The 27361-nt window shown below is 28.6% G+C and overlaps 2 protein-coding genes across 11 annotated transcripts in view; one reads left to right on the forward strand and one right to left on the reverse strand.

The window, feature by feature from the left end:
• The first annotated feature begins 1605 nt into the window (after window positions 1-1605).
• Window positions 1606-2634, forward strand: LOC124811305 (transposable element Tc1 transposase-like). The gene has a single exon (XM_065806810.1). The coding sequence runs from the start codon at window positions 1606-1608 to the stop codon at window positions 2632-2634; it is 1029 nt and encodes a 342-aa protein (XP_065662882.1).
• Window positions 2635-11322: 8688 nt separating this feature from the next.
• The window catches only part of LOC100202335 (kinesin-like protein KIF16B), a 108880-nt gene continuing 92841 nt past the window's right edge, over window positions 11323-27361 (reverse strand). For all 10 annotated transcript variants that reach the window (XM_065805797.1, XM_065805800.1, XM_065805803.1 and 7 more), the window contains exons 26-33: window positions 20642-20712; window positions 20440-20558; window positions 20301-20366; window positions 20119-20215; window positions 18187-18229; window positions 17919-18079; window positions 14589-14669; window positions 11323-11787 (exon numbers count right to left, since the gene is read on the reverse strand). In XM_065805797.1, coding sequence (XP_065661869.1) covers window positions 11689-11787; window positions 14589-14669; window positions 17919-18079; window positions 18187-18229; window positions 20119-20215; window positions 20301-20366; window positions 20440-20558; window positions 20642-20712 — 737 coding nt within the window. In that variant the 3' untranslated portion in view covers window positions 11323-11688. The remainder of the gene's footprint in view (window positions 11788-14588; window positions 14670-17918; window positions 18080-18186; window positions 18230-20118; window positions 20216-20300; window positions 20367-20439; window positions 20559-20641; window positions 20713-27361) is intronic.

A 27361-nucleotide genomic window follows, 5' to 3' on the forward strand; every position in this document is an offset into this window, starting at 1 on the left:
GAAAACGCATTTCATGGTACAACAACTCTTTTTTAAAAGAGTTATGTCTTTCCTCACAATTTCTTACTAAGCGGCGTCCTAGTTTATGGTTATGCCCACTCAAAACATACTTGGCTTTACTGTTTAAAAATTTTTGCAGGACGAAAAAACTGATAAGTTTGAATTGATGCTTGATTTTAAATTTAAATTTAAAATCAATTTTAGGACTTTTCTTTTACGGCGTTCTTCAAGTGTTATTAGACCAAGATTTTTGATGTCAATTCTCATAGGAGAAATGTTTAATAAATAATATTGTTTTTGTTACTCGATATTGAACTTGCTTGAGGATGGCAATGTTGAACTTTAAATGCGGTGACCAGGCTTGCACAGCAAATTCTAGGTGAGAACGAATAAGATACAGTGTGCGTCGTGAATAAAAACTGCGACTACGAAATGTTTTTTTGAGTCTACTTGTGGCTAACTCGACTTGTGGTCTGACCTTAAGGTCATTGGAGACCATAACACCAAGGTCTCGTACAACTACAGTTTTTTCGAGTGGACGACGCTTGCCATCGACATTAGAAATTGAGTCTTCAATGAGCAATATTTTAGAAAAAAAAAATTTTTGTTGCAAAAACAAAAATTTTTGCTGAAAGCATGATTTTAGTATTAAAATCCTTGAATTTGAAAACAAATTTTTAAACGTTATATTTGTATTTTTTTTAGTTAAATGGGTAACATGTTAAAAAATTTGAAAACCATGTATATAATTAGTTTCTGAAAATACTAGTTGCCTTTATATTTTTTTTGTTTTTTAAAAAAGTTCTTTACATAATGAAGTGTATATTTATTTATGATATATTTCCTGTATAAATATTTTGTTATAACAATATAAAATAAAAACAGCCTAGTCAAGTAGACCTTTCGCCAATTCGTGTAGTAATCAGATAGCATTCCTGTTTTACTTTTTTTAATGTCAAATAATGGGTGATACTGTTATATTACAGTTATAGTATAAAATTTAAAACTTTTTTTTTTAGGCTTTACGAGTTTTGTGCGTCACAGCCAAGATAGTCTTTCTGTTGAAATCAGTTGTTTAATTGAAGATCAAGAGATATATGCAATAATCAATCGTCAAAATGACCAGATCTGGCCAGCTGAAGCTACTAAGGACCATTCTAAGGCTTCATCAATAACAATGACATCAATAACGATGACACTTATGCAGATATACAGTGTCTCAAAAAATTATCCGACCACCAAGTTTTTCCCAAAAAAAATGTTTACGCTCTAAATTATACTAAAAACAATTAATAGCAATATTTACTTTTTACTGTCACTTTAATTCTATTGGTTATAGTATGTTATTTAGTGTTCATATTTTTTGATTCATGCTTCATTTGGTTTATTATTTGTCCTAAAAGAAACTTAGTATCAAATAAGCTTGTAAAAAAATTATCCGACCAAGCAATATTTAAGTAAGTTTAATTAATTTTATGTAAAATTTGTTGAAATATTTTAGCAAATTTTTATACAATTGATGAAATTGCATAACAAAAAACTGCTTTTTTGTAGTAAAAAAAAAAGTTTCGTACAAAAAAAAGGTTTCATGTTTTTTTAAGTAAAATGGTTGGAAGTAAACGTCACTGGACTGTTTCTCAGAGAAATTTAGCTGTCAATCTAGTCAATCAGGGTAAAACCTATCATCAGGTGCAGCAAGAGACTGGAATTCCTCATAATACAGTATCCGACATAATGAAGAAGTATAATTTGATCGAAACAACAGCCACAAAAGAAGGGCAGGGTCGCAAAAAAAAGACTTCTAAGAGTTTTGATAGAAACTTAATTATACAAGTCAAGAAAAATCGCTTCATTTCTGCTCAAAAACTGGCTGAGCAAGCTGAAGAGAATTATGGAATCAAATTATCCCATCAGACAATCAGAAATCGTATCCAAGACCAGGGATTTCAAGGACGACTTGTGCATAATAAACCATATTTGAGTAAGAAACACATGAAAAGAAGATTGGAGTTTGCTCAGAATTTCAAAAAGATGCCGTTAAGTTTCTGGAAAAAGATTCTGTGGAGCGATGAATCGAAATTCAACTTAAAGTCGTCTGATGGAGCCCAAAAAGTTTGGAGAAAAGCTAGAGAAGCCTACAAATTAAGCTGCGTGAGTGGAACTGTCAAGTATGGTGGTGGTAACGTGATGGTATGGGGTTCAATGGCTTGGAAGGGTGTCGGAAAACTCCAATTTATTGATAGTATAATGGATCAGGAGCAATACAGAAACATGTTAAAGCAAAATTTGAAGTCGTCTGCTCGAAAACTTCGGCTAGGATCTGATTTTGCATTTCAGCAAGATAACGATCCCAAGCATAGTGCCACTAAAACCAAGGAGTGGTTTGCTGAAAACAATGTCGAGGTCTTAGAATGGCCCGCACAATCACCGGACCTTAATCCCATTAAACATTTGTGGGAAATTTTAGGCCGAAAAATTGGAGGTTGGTCATTTTCCAAAAAAGATAACCTCAAAGTGGCAATTAAAGAAGCTTGGGAAAAGATTCAACCAGAAGAAATAAAATATTTAGTTGAATCAATGCCTAGACGTCTAGAAGCTGTAACCCAAGCAAAGGGAGGTCCAACAAAGTATTAAAATAATTGTTTTTTTTATATAATAATTTATTGTGAAACAAATAATGTGTTTGGTCGAATATTTTTTTGACAATAAAAAAACGACCTAAGTTCCTTTATTTTAAGACTGAAAACTTTGTGATTCATATTTTACATTGAAATAAATAAAACCTATTCAAAAACATGTTCTTTTAATATTATTAATCTTGAGTTTATCAAAAAAATCTAAATTCACAAAGATACAACACTTTTTTTAGGAAAAATATTTAAAAAAATGTTTGGTCGGATAATTTTTTGAGATACTGTAATATTCTCCTAAAAATCAAAAAAAATTCTATTGTTTGAAAGATGTTTCATTTTTTCATTTTTATTTATAAATATCAGTGACTGATCCTGGATTTTTTGGTGTTTGAGCTAACTTCCAGGCATGGAGCAAACTTTAAACATTTCTATGTTTATACTTGAAGAGAGAATGGTTTGTAACTGTAGAGAGAATGACATGTACTTGTAGAGAGAGTGGCTTGTAACTGTTGAGAGAATGGCTTGTACTTGTATGGATTGATTCTCTTGTTCTCTTTTTCAATCGTCTACTGATCCGCATAAGAATAATATATCATTGCCATTATTTTGAAGAGGTGATACAAAAGACAACTTTTAAAAATAGTTGAAAAATTAGATCTTATTAGTTGTGTAGTCTCCATCTTTAAACGTATTTTGAATGGAAAACAGCACTAAGCAACATGCATAACCATAATGAGATTGATTCAATATTATATATATTACTACAGTTTAGTAAATTTACTAAAATATAGTTAATAAATGTTTAAAATACTTTAAAGCATTTTTAATAATTATTTATAAATAGCGTGGTTAAATTCTTAAGTAATATAGTTTTCTTATCGTAACTAAAGTAACATGGTTACGTCTAACGGTAAATTCATGCATTTAAAGAAATGCCTTTAAATCAACTCCTTATCTTCGGATAAGACTAAAGATACTTGATACACTTAATGTCTACATTAAGTGTATCAAGTGTATGCTGTCTACATTAAGTGTAATCAAAAAATTTTATTCAGTTCAAAAGATTTTCTTTACAATAAACATTAAAATATCTAATTTTTTATAGTATAATATTGTAATTGTACTTTTAAATCTCATTCTTGAATTAATTTCTATTATTATTTTAGGTTGTTCTTTATTCATATTTGTTAACCGAGTATTAGGTTAAAACGCCAAAGCGTAAGCTAATTGATTTACCATAAGTGTTTAAACTAATAATGTGATTTAATAAATTCGAAAAAGTTTAAAATGTATCATCTATGTATTGTTTGGATGAGGTCATGTAATAAAAATAATAAACAATTTTGCTAAAGATAAGTGTCTAAATTCAAAGAAATGTACAAAAATAATATTAGTAAGGTTCATGCCTCAAAATTGAAGGTTAGGACTTATCGAAACGATGTCGCTCCAAGATTGGCTTGTCGAAAACGGACCGCTGTTGAAAATTTAGGGTTTTGCCGCCATCGGTCCGCTGTTGAACCGCTTGAAGCTTGCTGCTAACGGTCCGATGTAAATACGATGTGCAAGCTAACGCGGTAACACAGCAGGCGGCCGAGTTCGGCACGGCATAAGTGCTGACAACGGTCCGTTGTCGGTCCGACTACCTAATATTTACTGGGTAGCTATGGCGACTGCTTTTTCGCTTTCTCGCTATTCAATGGTTCTAATAATTGTTCTAATTTCGATCTGATACTTAACAGCAAACTCTGAACTTTAAATATAATTTGTTGAGATATTTGTTTTCAGCTGAAAATTTATATGTATATAAATATTATATGTATATATATATATATATATATATATATATATATATATATATATATATATATATATATATATATATATATATATATATATATATATATATATATATATATATATAACAAGTGATGCGGAAGTTATCAAATCTGAGTTTAATTATTCAAGCATAATAATTTGTTTTTGCATAATTTTTTGTTTATGTTTTATGCGTAGGCATAAAATATAAACTTTATCATTTGAAACACAATTATTTCAAATGAAGTTAAATGCAGCTGAACGAGAATCTTTTCGAAAGCGACTAAAAATGTTTTTGTAAACAAGCCTAATGTAAAAAAAAAAAAAAGGAAACGTAAATTATTTTGAAAAGGAAGGATTTGCTCGAAGTACAATATATGAAAACCTAAAAAGACTTGAAACTGTTCAATCCATTTCTGATAGAACGCACCCAGGTTGTTTAACATCCTGGACTAGAGAAAAAAAACCAAATTAACAAGACTTGTCAACATTCGAAAAATGGCAAGTCAGAGAAAAATAGGTTTTAAATTCGGTGTAAATCAATCAACAATTGATTGTCAGTTAGAGAAATGAATATTAAATATAGAAAACATGAAAAGACCTCAAAATACACTATAGAACAACATTTAAAGGCAAAGAAAGAAGCAGGAAACTAGTTAACTAAATCTATAACACAAAATCGCATCTGGTCATCGATGACGAAAAGTACTTTTGTTTTGCAGGGGACAACATGCCTGGAAATTCTGGATACTGCACAAACAACAAAAAAACAAGCCCAGAAAGTGTTCACTTTTTAGGAAAAGAGAAATTTCCAAAAATAGTATGTGGGTTGTCATACCTGACCGTGGTATGTTCGAGCCATTGTTTCACACTTATGTTTCACACTGTAGCAATTAATTCATCAATCTGTATTAAAGAATGTTTAAAAAAAACGACTGCTTCCATTCATTCACATGTATCATGGAGACTTTAACTATTTATTTTGATCAGATTTAGCAACTTCTCATTATTCTAAAGTTTCTCTAAATTAAAAGGACCAATATGTCTATTACGTTGATAAAGAATCCGATCCCCCAAATGTGCCTCAGGCACGACCGATTGAAAACTTGTGGGGATATTTGGCACAAAAGGTTTACGAGGGAGATTGGCAAGCTTCAACAAAGCAAGTTTTGATTGACCGAGTTAAATTAAAACTACAAGAAATCGATATAAACTTTTTACAGTCGCTAATGAAAGGCGTCAGAACAAAATTGAGATCAATTGCAGATGGTGGTGTTTTTATTTAAAAAATAATTTACTTTTATTAAAAGATAAATACTTTACTTAAAAAAATATAATAATAGCTTTTTCTTCATTTGTAAATAAGCTATTGACGTTTTAATTTTATCCGATAACGCATCATCCGTAATATATATATACATATATATATATGTATATATATATATATATATATATATATATATATATATATATATATATATATATATATATATATATATATATATATATATATAAACACACACACATATATATATATATATATTATATTTCCGTAAGTTTTTGTTTACATTTGACGTAATATATATAAATTACATTTTTTTTTTTTCAAATACAAACAAGGCTTCTAAAAGAAGATCAAATGATCTTATCGTCAGAAACCTTTTACAAAACAGAGTACGTAAAGTATTATAAAAACGCCTTTTTACAATAAGAGAACGTAAAAAATTAACATAAAAATATTAAAATAGCACTTAGATAAATAGAAACAAATTGGCAACAAAATATATAAAATGTATAAAACAAAAATTGAACATACATTTCAAAATTATTATATATAATAAGACAAATTAAAAGTTCTCTAAGATATTTTCAATAGAGAGAATAAGATCTTTTAATTTAATTTTAAAAACAGAATAAGTTAGGGGTAAGCCGAAGTTAGGCAAAATAATTTTGTTCCAGAGATGAGCTGCACGATAAGTGATACAGAATTGATTGAATTTTGTTTGACAGAGTGGTTTATTTAAATAGTTATTATTCCTCATGTTAAACTTGCTTAAAGGTTTCAAAATAAAAAAGTCTTTAAAAATTAAAGTAGATAAATCATACTTCCACATATAAACAAAAGATAAATTTTTATATACGTTTAGTTTATAAATATCGAGGATTTTCATTTGATTGAAAAATATTGAGGAATTTGCGAACCGATCCGCAAAATTAATTACACGGATCGCATGTTTCTGACGGCGATGGAGACATTATAACTTGCTTTGATCAGTACTACCCCAGGCAATAATTCCATAACTTATATAACTATGAATAAAAGAATAATAAAGTTTAGTTAAATTATTTTTATCTAAATGAATACGCGCCTTATATATAATTCCAATACTTTTTGAAACTTTCGAGCAGACATAGTTAATATGATGTTTCCATGTGATGTTCTCGTCAATGAAAACCCCCAGGTATTTAGTTACAGAATCTCTTTTTATTTCATTATGGTCAATAAAAATTTTTGGTAAATTTTGGGGTAGAGAACGTTTTTTAAAGAGCGGGTGGAAAAAAATCCATTTTGTTTTGTTTACATTTGTTACTTTTAAACCATTTAGATATGTTTTGAAGTTCTTTGTTCATAACGGAGAATAGTAGGTAGATGTCACTGTTAGAGAGAAATAAGTTTATGTCATCAGCAAACATAATACTTAGAAGATTTGATGCTTTATGCAAGTCGTTGATATATATTAAAAACAAAAGAGGGCCTAAGATGGAACCTTGCGGAACACCACAGGAAACATTTAAAAACTGTGTATGATTAAGTTCATTACAAGAAACAAATTGTTTTCTGTTGGATAAATAACTTTGAAACCATTTACTAACTTCTTTCATTTATTCCATAATAATTAAGTTTATAAAGCAAAATATCATGATCCACAGTATCAAATGCTTTTGAAAGATCGATAAAAATTCCTAATGTAAATTGAGATTTTTCAAAAGAATTGGAAATCTCACGTACCAACTGAATAATTGCATGCTCGGTTGAGTTATTCTTCTTAAAGCCAAACTGATTGTTGTATAATAAATTATTTAGACTAAAATAATTAAATACTCTGATAAATAATAACTAAAATATCTAGAACATGATTCTTTCTAGTATTTTTGAAAATATAGATAAGATAGAGATAGGCCGGTAACTACTAATGTCAGATTTGTCACCACCTTTAAATAGTGGAATAACTTTAGCAATTTTCAATTAATCAGGAAAGACTCCTTGTTCGATTGATGATTTAAAGACTTTAAAAAGAATATATTTTAATTGCTCAAAGCAATCTAAAATTATGTTACCATTGATTTCGTCCGGTCCAACTGCTTTATTTTTTTTTAGTGTTTTAAAGACTTTTTCGAACTCATCAAATAGTAACTCTTTAGATAACTTATCCGAGTGAATGCAATTATCCATTCATATTAAGCATGCCTATTTTGTATAGGTTTTCTTCAAAATAAATGCTCATGTTCTCGGCCACACCATTTGGGGGCCTATAGCAACAGCTCAGTAAAATGTTTTGTGATTGATTGTTTAGAATTTCAATAGTTAAAATTTCTTTGTCGCCGTCAGAAACACCTAAATCATTCCTAATGAAATGCGCAATATTTTTCTTTACATAAATAAGAACTCCTCCACCGCGTTTATTGATAAGTCTCTCTTGAGAAATTAAATCAAAGAAAGGAAGATTAAAATTTGAAAGTAGTATTTAAATCTTTTTCAATTATCCAGCTTTCGGTTAAACAAATTATATTAAAAAAATTGTTGGTTTCTTGTAACAAATTGAGAAGATTTTCAAAATTGCGGTTTAGGCTTCTAATATTTATATGAAGAATTCTTAGTTGATCAAAATTGTTGTTTTTTGTATATTTTAAAAAAATTCTTCTACTTTGTTAGGATAGTAATAAAAACAATCCGTAATAATGTCATTGAAATAATTAATATCTGGATCAAATTTTTCATCAGATGCGAAGTGTCTCATTTCTGAAAAATTACAACTAAACGATTTAAAATTATTTGTTACAGACATTTTGATTGCGTTGTAAATTAGAAGAACTTTCTTAACACTGTATGTAAAAAAAATTTAAAAAAAAATTATTTTTTATGATTTCTACAAAAAATAGAATCGAACTTGAGAATTGCGTATTTACCTTCTTTTCTCAATTTAATTACTTCATCCCAGAGTTTTTTACGCTTAACATTGTTTCCTTTGCAAGGTCTTCGTTAACAAACACACCTGTTCCGCGTAATTTTTTTGAGTTTAGCAGAATTAACTTTTTATCGTTGAAATTTAAAAGTTTTAAAACAATTGATCGCTCTTTTCCTGACTTTATTGGTCCTGATCTGTGTGCTCTTTCGATTATAATTTCTTTATTAATTTGGAGTTTTTCAGAAAATATTTTTTTAACAATTTCTGTACTATCTTCCCATATATATATATAGAAAATTTTTTTAAGATTTTGGGGCCCTAATGACGAGTTTGGAAGGGGAGGGGGGTAAGTTCGGACTCAGTAACCACGGCACTGCTTGGATATGTCAGTGTTGTACTATTCATGACACAGCTTTCTGCTAACAACTTTTTTTACACACAATACCATCTAAATCATTAAGTTGCTTAGATGACAAATTGTGAAATAAATTTCTTATTTCAACAATAGTTAGTATAAAAAACCTTCCCCCTAACTTTTTTTTTTTGTTATCAATATTTTGCTGTCATTTTTTTAAAGAAATCTCAGATCTAATTTGAGCATACTATTAGACATTCTTAATAACTCTTTTTTTATGTGCCTCCTGAATAATTCTCTTAACTATCTCTGCTCCTAATAATTCATCAAGACCTTACAATATTAAGACTACATAATCACCAGTACAATTCTTTTTATTATATATTTTATTTAGTAAGATATAAAAACTGCTTTATTAGGGGACCTTTTGCATCACTTAACATCAAAACACACTTAAAAGATCTGCAACTCACCTCATATGAGTTGCAGATCTTTTAAGCACTCAAATTTTATAACACACAAATTTTTATTCTTTATTATGCAATACCAACTCAAGAATTTTTTAAAAAGTTGAAAGTAACAGTTTTTTTAATGTTATTTATAAAGGTATTATATGTCCCTTTATTTAACGTAAACGTTTCTTTGGCAATTTTTTTTTATAAGAACAAAGATATTTATTATATAAATAAAAAAAATTTTTAATGTAGATAAATTATGATAGGAAACTGGGAAGAAGTTAGTTTTACATTTATACATAAAATTAGGAATATTAAAAAGATTGAGTTGATAGAGCGTTAAAAAATGTTTATTTCGAATTGGCATTTTATGCTAACAACTGCGAGAGTTGTGTCGTTTTGCCTGATTTTAATTCAATTGGTTACTTTTTTAATTATAATTTATTTTACATGTAATTTATTGCAGTGTGATAAAGAGAAAATATAAATAATTATTATATTTAAGTGAGACAAAAATTTTTGTCGATTTTTTCGAAAACAAACTTTTTGTTTATTAATTCATAGTTAAAAATTTTTCGAATCCTAATAAACTTTATACATCGACGCACCCTATTAGAACCTTTACCTATAAACTAACAGCAACATCCAGCTATTTTGGTGGAACAACAAAGTCAAATGTGCAAGACATTGTGGCTCTAAATAAATTTGTAAATAAAAAATGAATTAACAACTACTTTCTCGACCATCAATCCTGTCATTATACAATTATTTAATAAACAATAACAACACAAAACAAAAATAAACATATATTCCGCAACATAACTTACTTGTAAGGCTTTAACAGCCATGGATTTATCTAATAAGTTTTAAAAACAATAGATACATTAACTGTTTCCCAAGGTAGCTTGAACCTTGATTTAATTGTTTGTTTTGTAATGAAGTTAATTCTTGAGTGCTTAAAGCGCTTTTTTGCAACATATTTGGATTATATGCTTTTTGAGATATTATACCCGGGCACTTTTTTCATTTTACAGGATTGTGTCAATCAGTTTTTTCTTACCCTTGTTAAATTTAAAAAATTGAATCTTGACGTCGGAATGACGCCTCTCTTCTAATGTAATTAATTCAAAGCGCGAGTTTTTTGTCACATTCTAAGCTTCATCGATTTTTAATCCAAGTTGCTTGCAGGTGTACTTGTTCAATCAATTTTACATTCTTTTTTCATATTGATTTCAGACTGAAGCACCATATGCTAAATAAAGGCAAACCTGAAATGAATAAAGTATGAAATAACTACAAAAATTTATAAACTCATCCAATTCACATCGAGATGTTTTAAACTATTTTATTATACCAAGTTTTTTATTTGCTATTCCAACCGTCATTTTATTATATTTTTTTAGACATTAAGGTGGTTCAGGAACAGTCTTTTCACAAAGCACCAGGGAGGAGCATTTAACAAGGAAGTTCACGTCTTACTTCAGTACCGATGTTATTGATCTGACCGGAACCAGCGTTGAACCTCGATGCCATAATAGGCTGTTTCAATACATTCGATATCATTAAACAATGGTCAATTAGGATTTTTTTTTTGCTCAAATTATTCTATCAATTTCTTTTTTATTAAAAATATGCCTGAATTGATATCAGACATCTCATACGTGTCTTGATTTTTTCATTCCAATACGCACAATCTTACATTTACTGGAGCTGGTATAAAAAAAAGTAAGCAACCGCAAAAAAAAAAAAAAAAAAAACTTGCTAGTGTTTTAACAGATATTTTAGTAAGCTCTATAGATAGAACGAAATGAACGCAAAGATAATAGAAGCATAAAAAAAATAATAAAAACCTATTAAAGTAATTAAAAAAAAACAACTAAAAAACTAAATTTTTTATTTACATACAAAAACTATTATTAAATTATTTCTATTAGTCGTATAAAACTTTATAAATCTCGAATAAGAAATAAATAATTATACCCAAAAAAATTAACATAAAATTAAAGTCAATAAATATCTTAAAGTATAAAACATATTTTGAGAATAAATATTTCAATAAAAATAATGGTACCATGTTTCAAACATTTAGAAAGTATGGTTCAGTGAAATAAAATTTAGTGTTAGTTAATTCTAATTAGTATGTTCTAAGGTAAAAATTAAAAAATTTAATAAGGTTGTAATATACAACATTAATGGTTATAGTAACGCCGTTGCTATAACATTTATATTAACACATTTCCCAATCAATGAACCAAGTAATTGCGAAGAGCTGTTATGCTTAAAGGGATCTTTTGATAAAGATTGTTTAAAACGTGCTGAGTTACTGCTTCACCACATTGAACCTAAAAAATAATAACTGCACAATAAAAAAAAAGGTAGAAATACCCTACCTTAGGGTAGGATACGTGATATACCCTCGCTAAGGTATAATTTTCTACCTTTTAAGTTATTATTTAAGAAAGTTATATTAAAAACAATAATTTGTCATACCCTAAAAAGTAAAAAATTTTACTTTACTAAGGGTATATCGCATATCTTATCCTTAGGTAAAAATTTCTACTTTTTTTTTAGTGTGTACAATAAATATACCTACAATAACTAACGAAAAACTTGACGGGAAAAAACAAACATGCTGAAACGTTTTAGTCCCTGTGTAATAAGAAGGTTAATATATATATATATATATATATATATATATATATATATATATATATATATATATATATATATATATATATATATATATATATATATATATATACATACATATATTAAAAGTACTAGAGATAACCGACTGTTAAGGGTGTTAGCTCTCTCAACAGAAAACTATTAAAGTTATGGAAATTCTTCAAGGGGAAAACTAGCCAAAAACTGTGCCTGGTTCGTCTCTTATTACAAGAGTATATTTATTAAAAGCATAAAAGTCATTAGAATGTAGCGCTGCTCTAGTTAAAAAATAAAGTTTTATTCTAAAGCTATTAAATCAAGCTCGCAAAAATCTGCACACGAGTTTCAACGCCTAATTAATCTTGACACAACAGATATTGATGACAGAAAAACACGTCCAATATTATCATTGTCGGCATAACCAAACCATCAAATGATGATGATAGATCAAACGTCTCGAAGTTTTTTAAAGCTTGTAATTTGAAATCTATCAAGGTCAACTATGTCAAACGAGTCCCGCTATCTAAGAATAACAAAATTATCTTGATAAGGTTTGAAACTGTCCGTTTCGAACCTTATCAAGATTACCCTCGAAAACAAATCAGACCAAGATATTGTACTAAAAAACTGCTTTATTCAAAGATGTTTATTCAAAAACTGCTTTATTCAAAGATGTTTTTAGCCGTGGAAAGAGAACTGCGGCTCAACGATCAGATTTTATTGATCTAAGAGGTAAATTGAAGAAGCCTAACGATCAATTTAAGAAAGCCGAAAACATAGTTAAGTCGTTTTGAAATGTCAATCAAAAATGTACTCAAGTCATATGTTGCATCAACATCATTCTTTCCAGAAGCGAAAAGCGATACGTCTATGCCTCAAACTCAGTTTTATCCATGTAATGAACCTCTCGAAACAAAATGCAACAAACAGATTAACACTGAGCCTTCATCTGCCGCCTACATATCATCAGGCAACAACATATTCTCTTAATTCAGTTAAAGTTTTACAAATCCCTAGTAATATAAATTTAAATCCTCTAGCCAAAACTTTTAGAAAATTAGCCTAATGATGACAATGCAATTGCCAATCATAAAAAAAAAAAAGACAGACGGAGTTATGATAATAGCCAATCCCAACAAATACTATTATTATCCCCTAAGCCTGGTGTGAGCAAAACCTGGCATCCTAATGAAACTTTTTACAAACATGAAAGCCTTGACATCCACTCACATAGATAATCTTAATGGCTGCCTGAATATACCAAAATGGTAACCAACTCATCAGAAAAGCTCTATCTCAAAACTATCATACTCCCTTAAAGATCCAATAGCCAAGTGTTAACAATCCATTGTAATGTCGAGCCAAAATGCAAAAAAACACCACTTTATAAAATAAACCATGATAAACTCGAGTAATAAATTGTCTTGCCATGACATTGTTCTAACAATCGCCCCTAGGTGTTATGCTCCTAAAACTCTCAAACCACCAGGCCTATCTTTATCTCCAGTTTTGGAATCTTGATCTTTATCAGATCAAGATTTCAAAACAAATGACCTCTTATCGTGAATGAACTCTAGAGAAGCTAATGATCACAACGTTCTCATTACTTTCCCACATATGTACAAAAACACTTGTCTAAAACCTAAACACATCCAAATGCAATCCCGGAAGATTAGAAATACAGTTGCTGTCATACCACAACTTGAAATACAAAGTGTTTTTGTAAACTTTGACTTATGTCTACTTGATTCATTCTCAGCCTTCCAGAATGGTATAACTGAGGCACAAAATAAACATCAGCCACCGCATACTTATAAAGTCTGCGGTGACCAAGAATGGAAAGCTGCAGATATCCTATAATGCATAAAAGAAAGGCAACGTTTACACAAGCTAGCCTTTACAACCAACATAACTTCTTAGCAGAAATTATTGTTCAACTTATTGCCATCTATATTTTAATATTAGTGATACAGTACTGTTTAATCAGGAGAAAAAAAGTGAATGAATTCTGTAAATAATGTCTGTACCTAAAATGTATTAAATGTATAATAAAACAGAGGCAAGTCCAGACTCTGGTAAGGGGAGACAGGCAAATTTTAGGGTTTTTTTATTGTAGATTCAGATCATTTAGTAAGGAAAGAGGGGCAATTTTGAAGGTTTTTTTAATTTGGTGGATCCAGACCATCTTGAAGGACAATAATAAATCATCGCCTTATGGATTTGCTCTAGGAAAAAGTAGTCAATGGGTAGTATGTCTTAGTAGTTGATGGGATAGTATAATAAATATATATAGAAAAAAATGGGTATCCATCTAAATAACCTCTGGGTTATTTAGATAAATACCCATAGTATGTTTATGTTTTTCCCCTAAACAATGAAAAAAGCTATTAAAAACATTTTTTAAAAGATGTACCACACAGAAGTTGCACAACACACAAAATTTATAATTGTTATAAAAAAATAAAAAATAACTAACATTTACTAAGTACCATACTATTGAAGATTCTTCACCAATTTCGTTAACTAGAAGTTTTACAACCCAACCACTTGGACCAACCTTAAGTATATTAAACATATTAATAAATCCAGCTTGTCATATTTAAAAATTTTATTATTTTTTTTATTTTCAACTTCTAATACTTAAACTACAACTTCCATTAAATTTAAAATGTTATATATATATATATATATATATATATATATATATATATATATATATATATATATATATATATATATATATATATATATATATATATATATATAATTTAACTTTAAAAAACACAAAAACTTTGGTTTTTATCTATTTTTTATTACTTCCTATTTTTCTTTAGAAAGACTTTTTTTAAAATTTTTCATATACAGGGTGGATGCTCGAAATCCGGACAATTTTAAATTTGCCGGCATTTTTTTGTTTTTAAAATGCTGTTGCAAAATTCAAACATTAATCAAAACAAACATTGTACTCTCGGGAAAAAAAATTAAAATTGCAAATTTAGCACATCATGTCAAAGGAATATGACCGTAGAGTTGCAGTGGTTGAGTCCCTCCGCGCCGGGAACTCTGTCCCAGAGATTATAAAATGGTTTGGCTTCCCAAAAAGCACAGTTTATGATATTGCAAAGAGGTTTAACGATGGTGCAGAGTCTGTAGAACGAAAAGAAAATACTGCAAAAACCAATCAGGAATAAGGCCTTCATCAGCAGAGTACAGAAGTTAATCAACAAAAACCCCAGCACCTCCATCAGGAAACTGAACAAAGATATGAATGTGTCTCATTACACCATGAAAAGAGTGATCTGTGATGACCTTAGATACAAGTCCTATGTCCTGAAAGTCAGGCAGATGCTGTCTGCTTCAATGAAGGAGAAGAGAGTGGCTAAGTGTTCCGTTCTTTTAGCATCAATAAAACATGAAGCTGCCGGTAAACTTCGTTTTTTCAGCGATGAGAAAATTTTTACTGTGGATGCCAAAGTGAACAGAAGAAATGGCAGATGGTTGGCTCAAGACCCAGGAGATGTCCCAGTGATTGGTCAGACAAAATTTCCAGCCTCTGTCCATGTCTTTATGTCTGTTTCCAGCAAAGGCCATGTCATGCCTCCACACTTCTTCCTGAAGGGCCAAAATCTCAACAAAGAAGTCTACTTGGACCTTCTGATTAAGGTGGTGAAACCTTGGATGGACAAGTGTTCCAATGGTAGGCCATATGTGTTTCAGCAAGGCTCAGCTCCTGCTCATACCTCCAATTTGGTACAGGGTTGGCTTGAAGAGAATCTCCCTATGTTCTGGTCGAAGCACTTTTGACCTCCAAATATCACCAGATCTCAATCCATTGGACTATTATGTCTGGGGCACTTTGGAACGTGAGACCAATAAATCAAGTCACAACACTGTTGAATCTCTAAAGCGAGCAAATACTACTGCAACTGCCAATATGTTGGCCGATGAGGTGGAGCACGCCTGCTCCAGGTTCAGGTAGCGTATCGAGCAAGTCATTGAAGCTAAAGGCAGCTGGATTGAGTGAAATGAAAGCTCTTATATGTGTACATTACTGTTTAAAATTTCAGAAATATAGCTTTGAAACTAATACTTTTATTGTAATTTTTATTTTGTGTCAAAAAAGTCCGGATTTTGAGCATCCACCCTGTACTTTATTGTATTTTGTAATTACATTATTAATAGTTGGTATACCTGAGTTTTTTTGAGTTTTTTTATCACCTTCTTAGGTATTTAACAAAAATTTAAATATTTAATTTTAACTAAAGATGACTAAGGGTAGGATATATATGCAGCCATGGCCATAAGTTTAAATCCACATAAAAAAATCGATAAAAAAACTTTAATATTATATATAATAATAGACTTTAAATATATAATATTTAGGCTTCATTATTATATTGGTTTTAAGTAAGAATTTGGGAATTCCTTGAGTTATATTTTATTGCTGGGATTCTCATTATTCCCAATTTTGTGATAAAAATGTGAATTTTACTTTGATTCTATAATTATACCTTGCTCAGTGCAGATCTATTAAAACAGTTTAAAAATTTAAATAGTGATTTTTTCAGTATTTAAATATTTTTAATTGAGCAAATGGAATATTTTTAATTGAGCAAATGGAAAAACAATGTGAACTTAGTGAAAGAATACGAAGGCAGATCATTTTTTTGCATTCGCAAATATAGAGTAAGCAAAACATTGCAAAAATATTGAAATGTTCCTGTGATGCAGTGCAACTAACTTTAAAACGGCACAAAATTTTGAGAGTTTCTGCATGAACTGTTAGAAGCAGATTGACAGAATGTGGATTGAAAGGCTACAAGACAAAAAAAAAAAAAACCTTGGCTCTCAGGAAAAAAAAAGAAAAAAAAACTAGAATTGGTGATATGTCACAAAGATTGTACATCTGCAGAATGGAGTAAGGTAATCTATTCTGATGAATTCAACTTTGAGGTAAGTAAAAACTAACTATGTTCTTTAGAAATAATAGGTCCTTATAACTAAATTTATATAAAAAATAAATAAGTGGTATTTATAAATAATAAATAATAAACTTGATGATTTAAATTATTTTTTTTGGAACTCCTGGCGTAACATATGTGAGGAGACCTGGTGACACATTTTTACCAGCTTGTTGAGTGTCTACTGTTAAATTTGATGGAGGTAGTGTTATGATATGGTGTTGTATGTCTGCAGAAGGACCAGGGGAAGTACTTTTGTGCAAAGAACACCTAAATTCAGAAAAATATATTGAAGTGTTAGAAGTGTGTTATGACACATCTGTCAACAAAATAATTCCAAATGAAGATAAATCTTAAATATTATTTCAGCGAGACAATGCATCATGCCATACTGAACATTATTCAAAGAAATGGTTAGTAAAAAGTAAAGTCCAAACTTTAGAATGTCCGGCACAGTCTCCTGACCTTGATAAAATATTTGATAGAAGTTATTGCTCTTGAATGGACAAAAATGACACAGGCAGATTGCGAAAAATTAGTTGGAAATAAGAAGCAAAGAATTGCATAGAGATAAAGGCCAAAGGAGGTGCAACAAAATATTAAAATAATATTAAACTGTTCATAAAACATTGAAAAGCACGCTTATTTTATTCTAAAATCAATCTTTGTCGTATATTTTCAAAAATGGATTTAAACTTATAGCCACGGCTGTATATATATATATATATATATATATATATATATATATATATATATATATATATATATATATATATATATATATATATATATATATATATATATAACTAAACTTTGCATATTATTAGCACAAAAAAAATACTTACATTTAAACGATGAACATTTTTAACGACAGGACAATTAGAATGGTTTACAGAGACATATGTCAACACATATTGATTACTTTCAACTCGTTCTGCATAAGCACAACAACAATCAAGTTGAGTTTGAGAATAGAAGAGTGACTTTATCTTTTGGCAGAGATAAACTTAAAAACAATATTTAAGTACTATAATTTTAAATTTTTGTCAATGTTGCAAAAAACTGTTTGAGTCAATCATAAAAAACTGAAATAACATAATAAAATATTCTTACTTATTTTAAGACGATCACTACAATGTTCAACAACATGTATATTCTAAAAAATATATTATAATTTTTTTAATACTACCAAACTTAATGAGCTGGCTTCAACTTTTTTTTTTTGGGACAAAATGTTCATTTTTTTAACATCAAAACAAAGATCAAAAGGTCCAAAAATATACATGAATTGTCATTAAAAATAAGCTGGTTAGAATCAGAATCAGAGATCAACAATGTTCAAACTTAATTGAAAGAACCAAGTATTGTTTGAAAAAGTCACTCCAGAAGTAGCACAGCAGTTTTCAAGCTTAACATATAGAAGATTGAATTCTGTTTGTCTTACAGGATTTTATAAAAATAGTTGATTAATAATATGAAATATACATTAGTCCAGCAAATATACTTAACTTGATTTAAAAAAACAAAAACATATTTATTCTTTTTTTTATGTTATATGTTATTATGTTAATTTTGCAACCCTTTCTAACATTTGTTATTATAGTCAATTGTAGCAATTTTAACAAATCTAATGTTTCTTTTCTTTTTATATAAGAAGCAATACAGCATTTGTTATTTATGTATTTGTCAATTAACTATATTCCCAAATACTATATATTTAAAAAAATATTTAAAAGATAACTCGAAAAAAGAGAATAAGTTTCATCACTAAAAAATACTTTCTAAAATATAGATAACAACAAGACAACAAGCTTTGTAACCATTGAAACATTTGCTAAAGCCAATTTAAAGAAAAGTTAAAAATAAATATTTCTTTTTGCTTTTTGACCAACCAGTGTAAAAATAAGATAATAAATGTTGATTTAACAACATTTATTAAATAACATAAGTAATAAATGTTGATTTAACAACATTTCATAAAATGAAAAAAAAAATCAACTCAACTAGTCTAACTTGGTTGTGCTAATACAATGTATTCAAACAGCTGGTGCAGGTAGTATTTTTGTAGTGTCCTACACTATAATATATCTTACTAACATGCATTCAAACATATAGCATTAGTTTCAAAACTTGAATCTTTCATTTTTATCATTTTGTTTTTGCTTTGTTACAGAATTAATATTAGTTTGTTGTAACTTAATTCTCAACTATTTTTGTGCTAATTTTTGTAATTTATTTTTTATTTTAAGAAAAAATTAATTTCAATGATAACTCTATTATCAACTGAGATTGAAAATAACAGATTTGCGAAAGCCAAAAGAATTTTGAAAGTAGATTAAACAATACAAAGAACGTCATGCAAAAAACAGGTTGGATGAAGTTTTTTTTTTATCAAAAAACTTAGAGCTGCAAAACTTTTCCTAATCAAAATTACTATTTTGCTAGATATCATGTTTTATAGAACTAGTGTGCAATTTACCATTGAATTTATGCCTGTATTGTCTGTATATATAGTTAAATAATGTTGTATATATTTAAATGTTGTATTTAGTTGAATAATATTCAAATATATGTGGTAGTGCTGTAGTGGTACAACACTCGCCTCATAAGCATGAAGTTCCAAGTTTAATCCCCGACCACGTCCCTGGCAGTACCGTGCTCAATTTGTTTCTCCCTGCAGCAGTCTTGTTTGTCAAGATTTGTGTTTTGGAGTTAAAGAGTTGAAATAGGGTTGTAACCACAATTAAAGTAGCCTCCATGACTATAGCAGCCTTCTCAGCCTTGGGGAGGTGAATTGAAATTTAAAAAAAATTAAAACAATATATAATAATACCTAATATTTTTAATATTCAAGTATAACATTTTTTTAAATAAAATAATAATAATTTATAGCAAGTAACTAGTTAAACATTAATAAAATATTTAAGCGAAACATTTAAAAACACCAAACATTCAAGAATTATATTTTTATAAATATAATAAATAATTTATAGCAAGTAACTAGTTAAACATTATTAAGATCATAATTTATTTTCAATCAACTACCTCAACTGTGTCATCATAAACTTTACGAAAAAGTGGATTACGTATAGCATCCCAAACTATTTGTGGCTTTACATTAATAATACTACATGCCATCACACTTAAAAAAATAGCAAACAATAATTTTGAAAGAAAAGATAACTTAAAATTAGAGTGCTTTATAATTTAAATTTATATTGTTGTACCATAAATAACCTGGTTGTTCTGGATTTTTTCTCATTAAGACAGTTCCATCCTGATTGCATTTGTATCTAGAAATAGTGCTTATAATTTTTATATTTCATCGATTCTTGAAAAAAAAATCATAAGAAATCAATCAATTACTTCCAGCCACCAACTGAATAACACTTTTCACCAATCTTCTCTTCAGTGTTTATTTTTTCTTCAATCTTTTCTTTTCCATACTTTCCAACAGAGTCAATTAAAACAGAGCAAAAATGAACCTAAATAGAAAGGTGTTTTTTTTTTAAAAAAAAAAAGAAAAAAAAGAGGACTTTAATCTTAAATCATTTTATATAAAACTTACATCTCTCAACAAGTCACCTGCAGCTTGATTTGCTTCATTTTGAAATAAATGACATTGCTTCAAACAATTACCTTTATATAACAGATATTTTAGAGTCAAATTGTTAAAGAAAATAAAACAGCACTGTTTAATTAACCCATTAATCATAATATAAAGTTTAACAATTATTTCAAACATTGAAAAAAACAAATTATACCATGCAAGAATATTCTAGCAGTACTACGTTCACTTTCTTATAATATTAGTTTTACTAACTTTTATTGTCTGTTTTCGAATTAGTATATTAATTATAATTAGTAATTAAATTAGTATATTAATTATAATATTCTCTGACTTTTTATAAAAAAAATGGTTGTTTGATATTTTTGGCTAACCAAAAATATCAAACAATAAGTTACTTTGTTGGGAAAGTACAGAATAGTGTTGCAGGTTTATAAAAGCTTATACATCTTATCTTATATCTTCTAAAATATTTTATAGATAAAAAATTTACTATTTGCAAGAAGTGATTAATTACTTCAACAGTTTAGCTTGTGATGAAAATGATGAAAGTGAAGAAAATTGAAGGAGTGAAGATTCCAAGGAGATATCTCCTATCTCAAGTGATTGGAATAAATATTCCTAACTTTATTAAAGATGATACCAATGTTGAATTCATTAAAAATACTGATAAGAATTGTGCTATCGTAGACAATAAGAATGTTAAAAAAGCGAGAAAAAAAATGGAAGAGGAAAATCCTTGGAATGGTCTCAAAGCAGAGAAAAAATAAGAGAGTAATCGAATGACTTATCCAGACTTTAAAAAAATGTATATGGAAGCCTGCAAATGGTAAATTACCAACATTAGGTTACCAACTATTTCTATGGTAACCTGGATTTATTGGTGAGACAATTGGTTCTAGATGAATTGCATCTATTTCCAAATATTTGCTACCAAGGATTTATAACATCAAACCAGCCATTTGCTCAACAGTATAAATAACCCTAGAAACTCCTGTATTTATTTTTAGAATCCACAAAAACTAGTTAAAATAAAAATGTTTTTAAGATTGATCTTGATTACTGAACCATAATGATTGAAATCAAGATAGGTTGGAAAATTAAGACAAGTTGGGACCATTTAGAGAGAAACTTTTTAAAGAACTATAAGTGTTTACACCCCTAAACAAAGCATTGGAGTAGACAATTTGTTGTTACTGTGGAAAGGTGAACTAATATTTAAACAATATCTTCTATTTAAAAAAGCCGGTTTTTAAATAAAACTATTTGACCTATGTGAATATTCTGGATACATGTATTCAGAATTTTTACTGAAAAAAAAATCTGAGTAATACTATTGTTTACCAGAAGAACATGCAAGCTTTGAGATATACATAATGCTGTCACTACTGAGTAAAGGTTATACTATTTGGATGGATAACTCATATTTTTGTAGTCTTTACCACATAAAGACTACAAGAATACCAAGTATCCAAACAAACAAAAATGTCTGCTTTTAGTTTTGACTACTTTCCTTTGACTTTTATGATTAAAATAAAAAAAATAAAAAAAGATATTTACATGCTCAGCAATCAACATAAAACATGAAATCACATCTACAGTTGAAAGATCTCCTCATGCAGTAAAACAAAATCAAAGGTGTATCATGGGGTACAACTTTGTTATGGCTTAAGTTGATAAACATAATCAAATGTGAAGGGTTAGGAATTAACAAAAAAGTATGAAATGGTATTATCATTTACGAAATTGCTTGCCATAAAAATTTATTTGCTGCATATTGCCTTCATAAATAGTTACATCCTATACAAGAAAACTATTCAACTTTTAAAAGCTCAGGCAATGTTGCTGCAACTTTGATGCTCTATCAAAGGAGAGTTTGTCATGTACAGACAAACTAGGTCTTTGTACATCATCATATTTTAAATTATGGCATATGAAATGACCAAAGTCTTGAAACAGTGTGCTAATTCTTTTTTCTGATTTAAACTATAAACATTTATGAAACAAATTTGAAATAGATGTTATCAATTTGCTGGATTTTTGACCTATGAAACTTTGTGATTTTATCTCTTCTAATATTAATTCAAAAATTTTCTAATATTAAATTAATATATTATACTAACATATTTGCACATATGTTGTACAGGATTTTTATCAACTTTTCTTAAACAACGTCAACTTCTTTTATGCAGTTGATCTTCATTTTCTCCTAGTTAAAATGCTGCAAAAATGATTTTTAAATATCACTTTGCTTGTGTTTACCTTGTTTATTTTTTCTAAAGATAAGGAGTTGATTTAAAATTGCGTAGTATTTGCAAAACTAACATAACAGTAATTACGCTTATGTCTTGTATTCGAATAGTTGTTGTCTATATACAATATAATTAATTATATAAACAATAAATATTTGAATAGAAAAAGTGTTAAACAAACATATTTACTAAGAAACAAAACTTTTTAAAAAAGTTTTCGCTTTGTTTTTTTGTTTTCCTAAAGTAAAACAAACAAAACTTAACTAATTGATATTTTAAAATTGTTCTATCTTTCAAAAAAATAAATTTTTTATACAATCCATCGTCTTTAACTTGATTTTCATACCAAGTTTTTAACTTGATCTTGGTAACAACATTTATTAAATGTTGTTACAAAGTTACTAAACATTTATATAAATGTTCAACAAGATATGCCACATATTTATTTTTTAATTCATTTTATTGTCCTGAAGTAAAAAGGAACTCGCTAAAATAAACAGAAAATTAGTTAATTACTACTTCATTTAAAGCTGAAACTTTTTTTTCTTATTACTAATGAAAAAGCAAAAAAAAAATTTTTGGGTGCTTTTTATTGGGTGTCCATACCACTCCACACGGTACTAAAACAAGTCTGGGTTAGCCTCTGCAATCTTTTGATGATGCTATGATTTCATATACTGTTTGGCAATTTAATTGCCAGTCATGCAGGAGCAATAAATGGTTGAGAGATTCTACAAGGGGATATGGTATTCCACATAATAATTTATTTTTCAAAATTGTTTTGCGCTCCTATTTTATATTTTTTGAACTATCTGAGTAACACTCATAATTTTTGTTTTAATGTTAAATACTCATCATCAGTGGCAATGGTTTCTGAATTTGAACTCGTTTCTAAATTCTTCCACACTTAAGTCACAACTGCTATTACTGTTTATCAGTTTTTTGTTATCACAATTAAATTGCTTAACATCCAGACTAGAATTTATGCATTATTCAGTGGAATTATTTTATAAATATTCTAAACTAGTATTGAACTGTATGAATATGTAATTTTTCATAATAAAGAATCTACATAAAATAATCATTTATAATTACTTTAATTAAAACACAGTTATTTTAAAACACAGTTATTTTTTCTAATTATCAGGAATCTGTTTTTTCTTTAAATAACAAACGTTTGTTTTGACTTTTACTTTTTTTACATTGAAGGAATGGTCACACTTGAATTTCTTTACAATTTTCTGTCCAAAATTGTCGTTGAAGTTAAAGACCAGTTGTTCAAGAGATCTTTCAGACAATTGATGTTCCTAGCAGTCTTAACTTTTGGTTTTCTGCCTGATCCAGTCTTTCAGGATGTTAGATCGTTGTTCTTCCACTTTGCCACACAACATTTGAAATACAAAGAAACTGAACCAATTGAATGCTGCAATGATATTGTTATGCATAAGCTCATTTCTAAATTTGATGATGAGTGTAACCATTTAACTCAAACTGCTAAAAATGAACTTTAACAATCTTTAATAAACTAATTATTATAGCAAGAGATTCATTCCAAGAACAAAAGGAATCGTATAATGCATTAAATCAAGCTTTCAGTTTTCTGGTCAATAAAAAAAAGCTAAAAACTATAAATAGAAATGAATTACCATTTGCTCATTGTGAACAATAATTTTTAAAAACAAAATTAATTGATAACTATCTATGGTCTACAATGCCACAGAAATAACTTAGCAACAATGTCGATACAAAATGCGGTAGTGGTGTATTGGTAGAGAGCTTGCTTCATAAGCGAGAGGTTCCAAGTTCAATTTTTGCCATGTCCCTGGTAGTACCGCGCTCAATTAGTTTCTCTGCACAGCGGTCTTGTTCGTCAAGGTTCATGTTTCTAAGTAAGAGATCGAGAAATCTCTTACTCAGAAATCTAAGTAAGAGATTGAAAAATACAGTAGTTATGAACTTTAATGAAATCAGCGCCAGTGATCATCATCATCCTTACCAACATCGTCACCATCACCATCAAAATCATCATTATTATCATATATACATATATATTTTAAAAACATCAAGAAATACAGTTTCTTTTGATACTAATAATTTTATTATTTCAGAAATTTTCACTGGGTTATAGATACCAGCATCATCGGCTTTTAAAACATTAAAATAATTTTGACTATTATAGTTTAAATAAAACTATAACTATTAACATCAATTATTCGCGAAATAAGTTTATTAACATGTTTATTGAAAATAATGAAAAGCAATTGAGAAGTAAAAAACAATTTCATCAAAGAAGGTAAAATAAAATTTTTCTGTCTTTACCACAGGTACCAGAACTTTTATCAAAACTTCAAAAAATATGACAAAAAGCAGGATGCAGAGCAGTATTCAAATCAAATCTAAATTTAAGATCTTTATTAACATCAAAAAATAAACCAAAACTACCTAATAACAGCCAGCCTAGAATCTATATAACTAAATGCAACTGTTCCAAAGTTTGCATAGGTGAAATAAATACAGGTAAATATGTGGATGCAACAACATCGACGACTAGCAAAAAGAAACTTTATCAATCTGCATTAGCATTTCATAAAACTTTTTGCAAAAAAGATTTTATTTAGGTAAAAACAAGAACATTACAGGTAGAAAATAAAAAACTTGAAAGTAAAACTAGGGAGACCCTAAAAATACAAGGGGCTTCAGTACATACATTGACTATCTCATAGCATGCTGCTGCAAAAGAGTGCCACTTCATTGACTGAGGGTTCGACATGGGAAAGCAATCTTTTCTTTCATATTCTTGCTCTTTTTCTTTTATTTCTGAGTATACGCTATAGTAGATATATGTTTATATATATCTACTATAGCGTTTATATATATCTACTATAGCGTGTTTAGATTAGCAAAACTAGCTAATCTAAACACGCTATAGTAGATGTATATATATCATATATATGGGCAATTCCGTGATTTCCGCAGTTGTAACATTTGACACTCTTTAAGTTATTAAAAAAAACCGATAATGGAAATGACTTGAAACTTTCCAGAAATGCAAAATACTATTATATAATTTAGTATGTAAAAGTTAAAGCATTAAAGCCTTCAACTTTTTTCAAAAATTGACTCTAGGAAGTGTGACGGTTGTAAAACTTACTTTTTACCACTTCTGAACAAAACAACTTTGTCAGACTTAGTGCAGTGAATGGCATGGTAAAAAAATCATTTGGTGTGTGTATTTAGCACATATTGATGTTATTATAAGCTGAGTTTCAAGTTTTACAAACATTTTTATGTTTTTTGTTGTTGTGACAATCGTAACAGTGATGATCATAACAAAAAATCCAATGCTTTAAAACAACAAATATAACAAAACAATCAATGATGTAAGAAAAGAAGTATAAATAATTATTAACAATCACGTATACTATGTTACAAAAATGAAATATAACATCAAAGTTTTTAATTATGGATATACGGTACGATTTTTAACACTACACAACAGGACTGTAAATAAGCGTCAAAAAATGTTTATACAACCCTTACAACTTTAAAACCATGCTATGGTATAATAAACTGATTTTTTCAAATATCTTTTTTTGCCTTAAGTTATTTTTAAATAGTTAAAAAAAAGAGTTTTGGAGTATAGTATGTGTTTTCATACTAAACTCCAAAATACATAGATAGACTGCCTGAGAGACTGGATGCCCCAACCAAACCCTCAGTCGATGTAGTGACACTTCCTTGTTGGAGTAGGCTATAAGATAGTCATATAGCAACACTCTGTGCATGTTTTAGAGTAAAAAAAAAAAAAAATCATTCAGTGTGTTTTTAAAAACATTCTTGTCTTTTAATTTGTGTTTTGGTGATTTAAAAAAAAAACAATAAATTTAATTCATTTCCTCAATTAAATTAATGCATTTTGTTATAGGCCGATATATATATATATATATATATATATATATATATATATATATATATATATATATATATATATATATTTATATGTATGTATGTATGTATGTATGTATGAATGTATGTATGTATGCATGCATGTATGTATGTATGTATGTATGTATGTATGTATGTATGTATGTATGTATGTATGTATGTATGTATGTATGTATGTATGTATGCATGTATGCATGTATGCATGTATGTATGCATGTATTTATGTATGTACGTATGTATGTATGTATGTATGCATGTATGTATGTATGTATGTATGTATGTATGTATGTATGTATGTATGTATGTATGTATGTATGTATGTGTATATATCTTTTCTTTCTTTAGATTATTCACATCCCTAAGGCCCGAGGGGGGCCACTACAGTCGAGGAGGCTACTCATTTTTTTTTTTTGTGTTTTTTATTTATTTAATTTTTTTAGTTGTTATTCGTGGTGCAACCCTCTCTCAACTCCGAAACACGAACCTTGCCGAGCAAGGCCGCTGCGCGGAGAAACTAAATATA

This window comes from Hydra vulgaris, chromosome 09, assembly GCF_038396675.1.
Source record: "Hydra vulgaris chromosome 09, alternate assembly HydraT2T_AEP".
Lineage (NCBI taxonomy): Eukaryota > Metazoa > Cnidaria > Hydrozoa > Anthoathecata > Hydridae > Hydra > Hydra vulgaris.

Bases quoted from the DNA above. Each gene is read 5' to 3' on its own strand.
- LOC124811305 (XM_065806810.1), top strand. From the start codon at position 1,606: ATGGTTGGAAGTAAACGTCACTGGACTGTTTCTCAGAGAAATTTAGCT.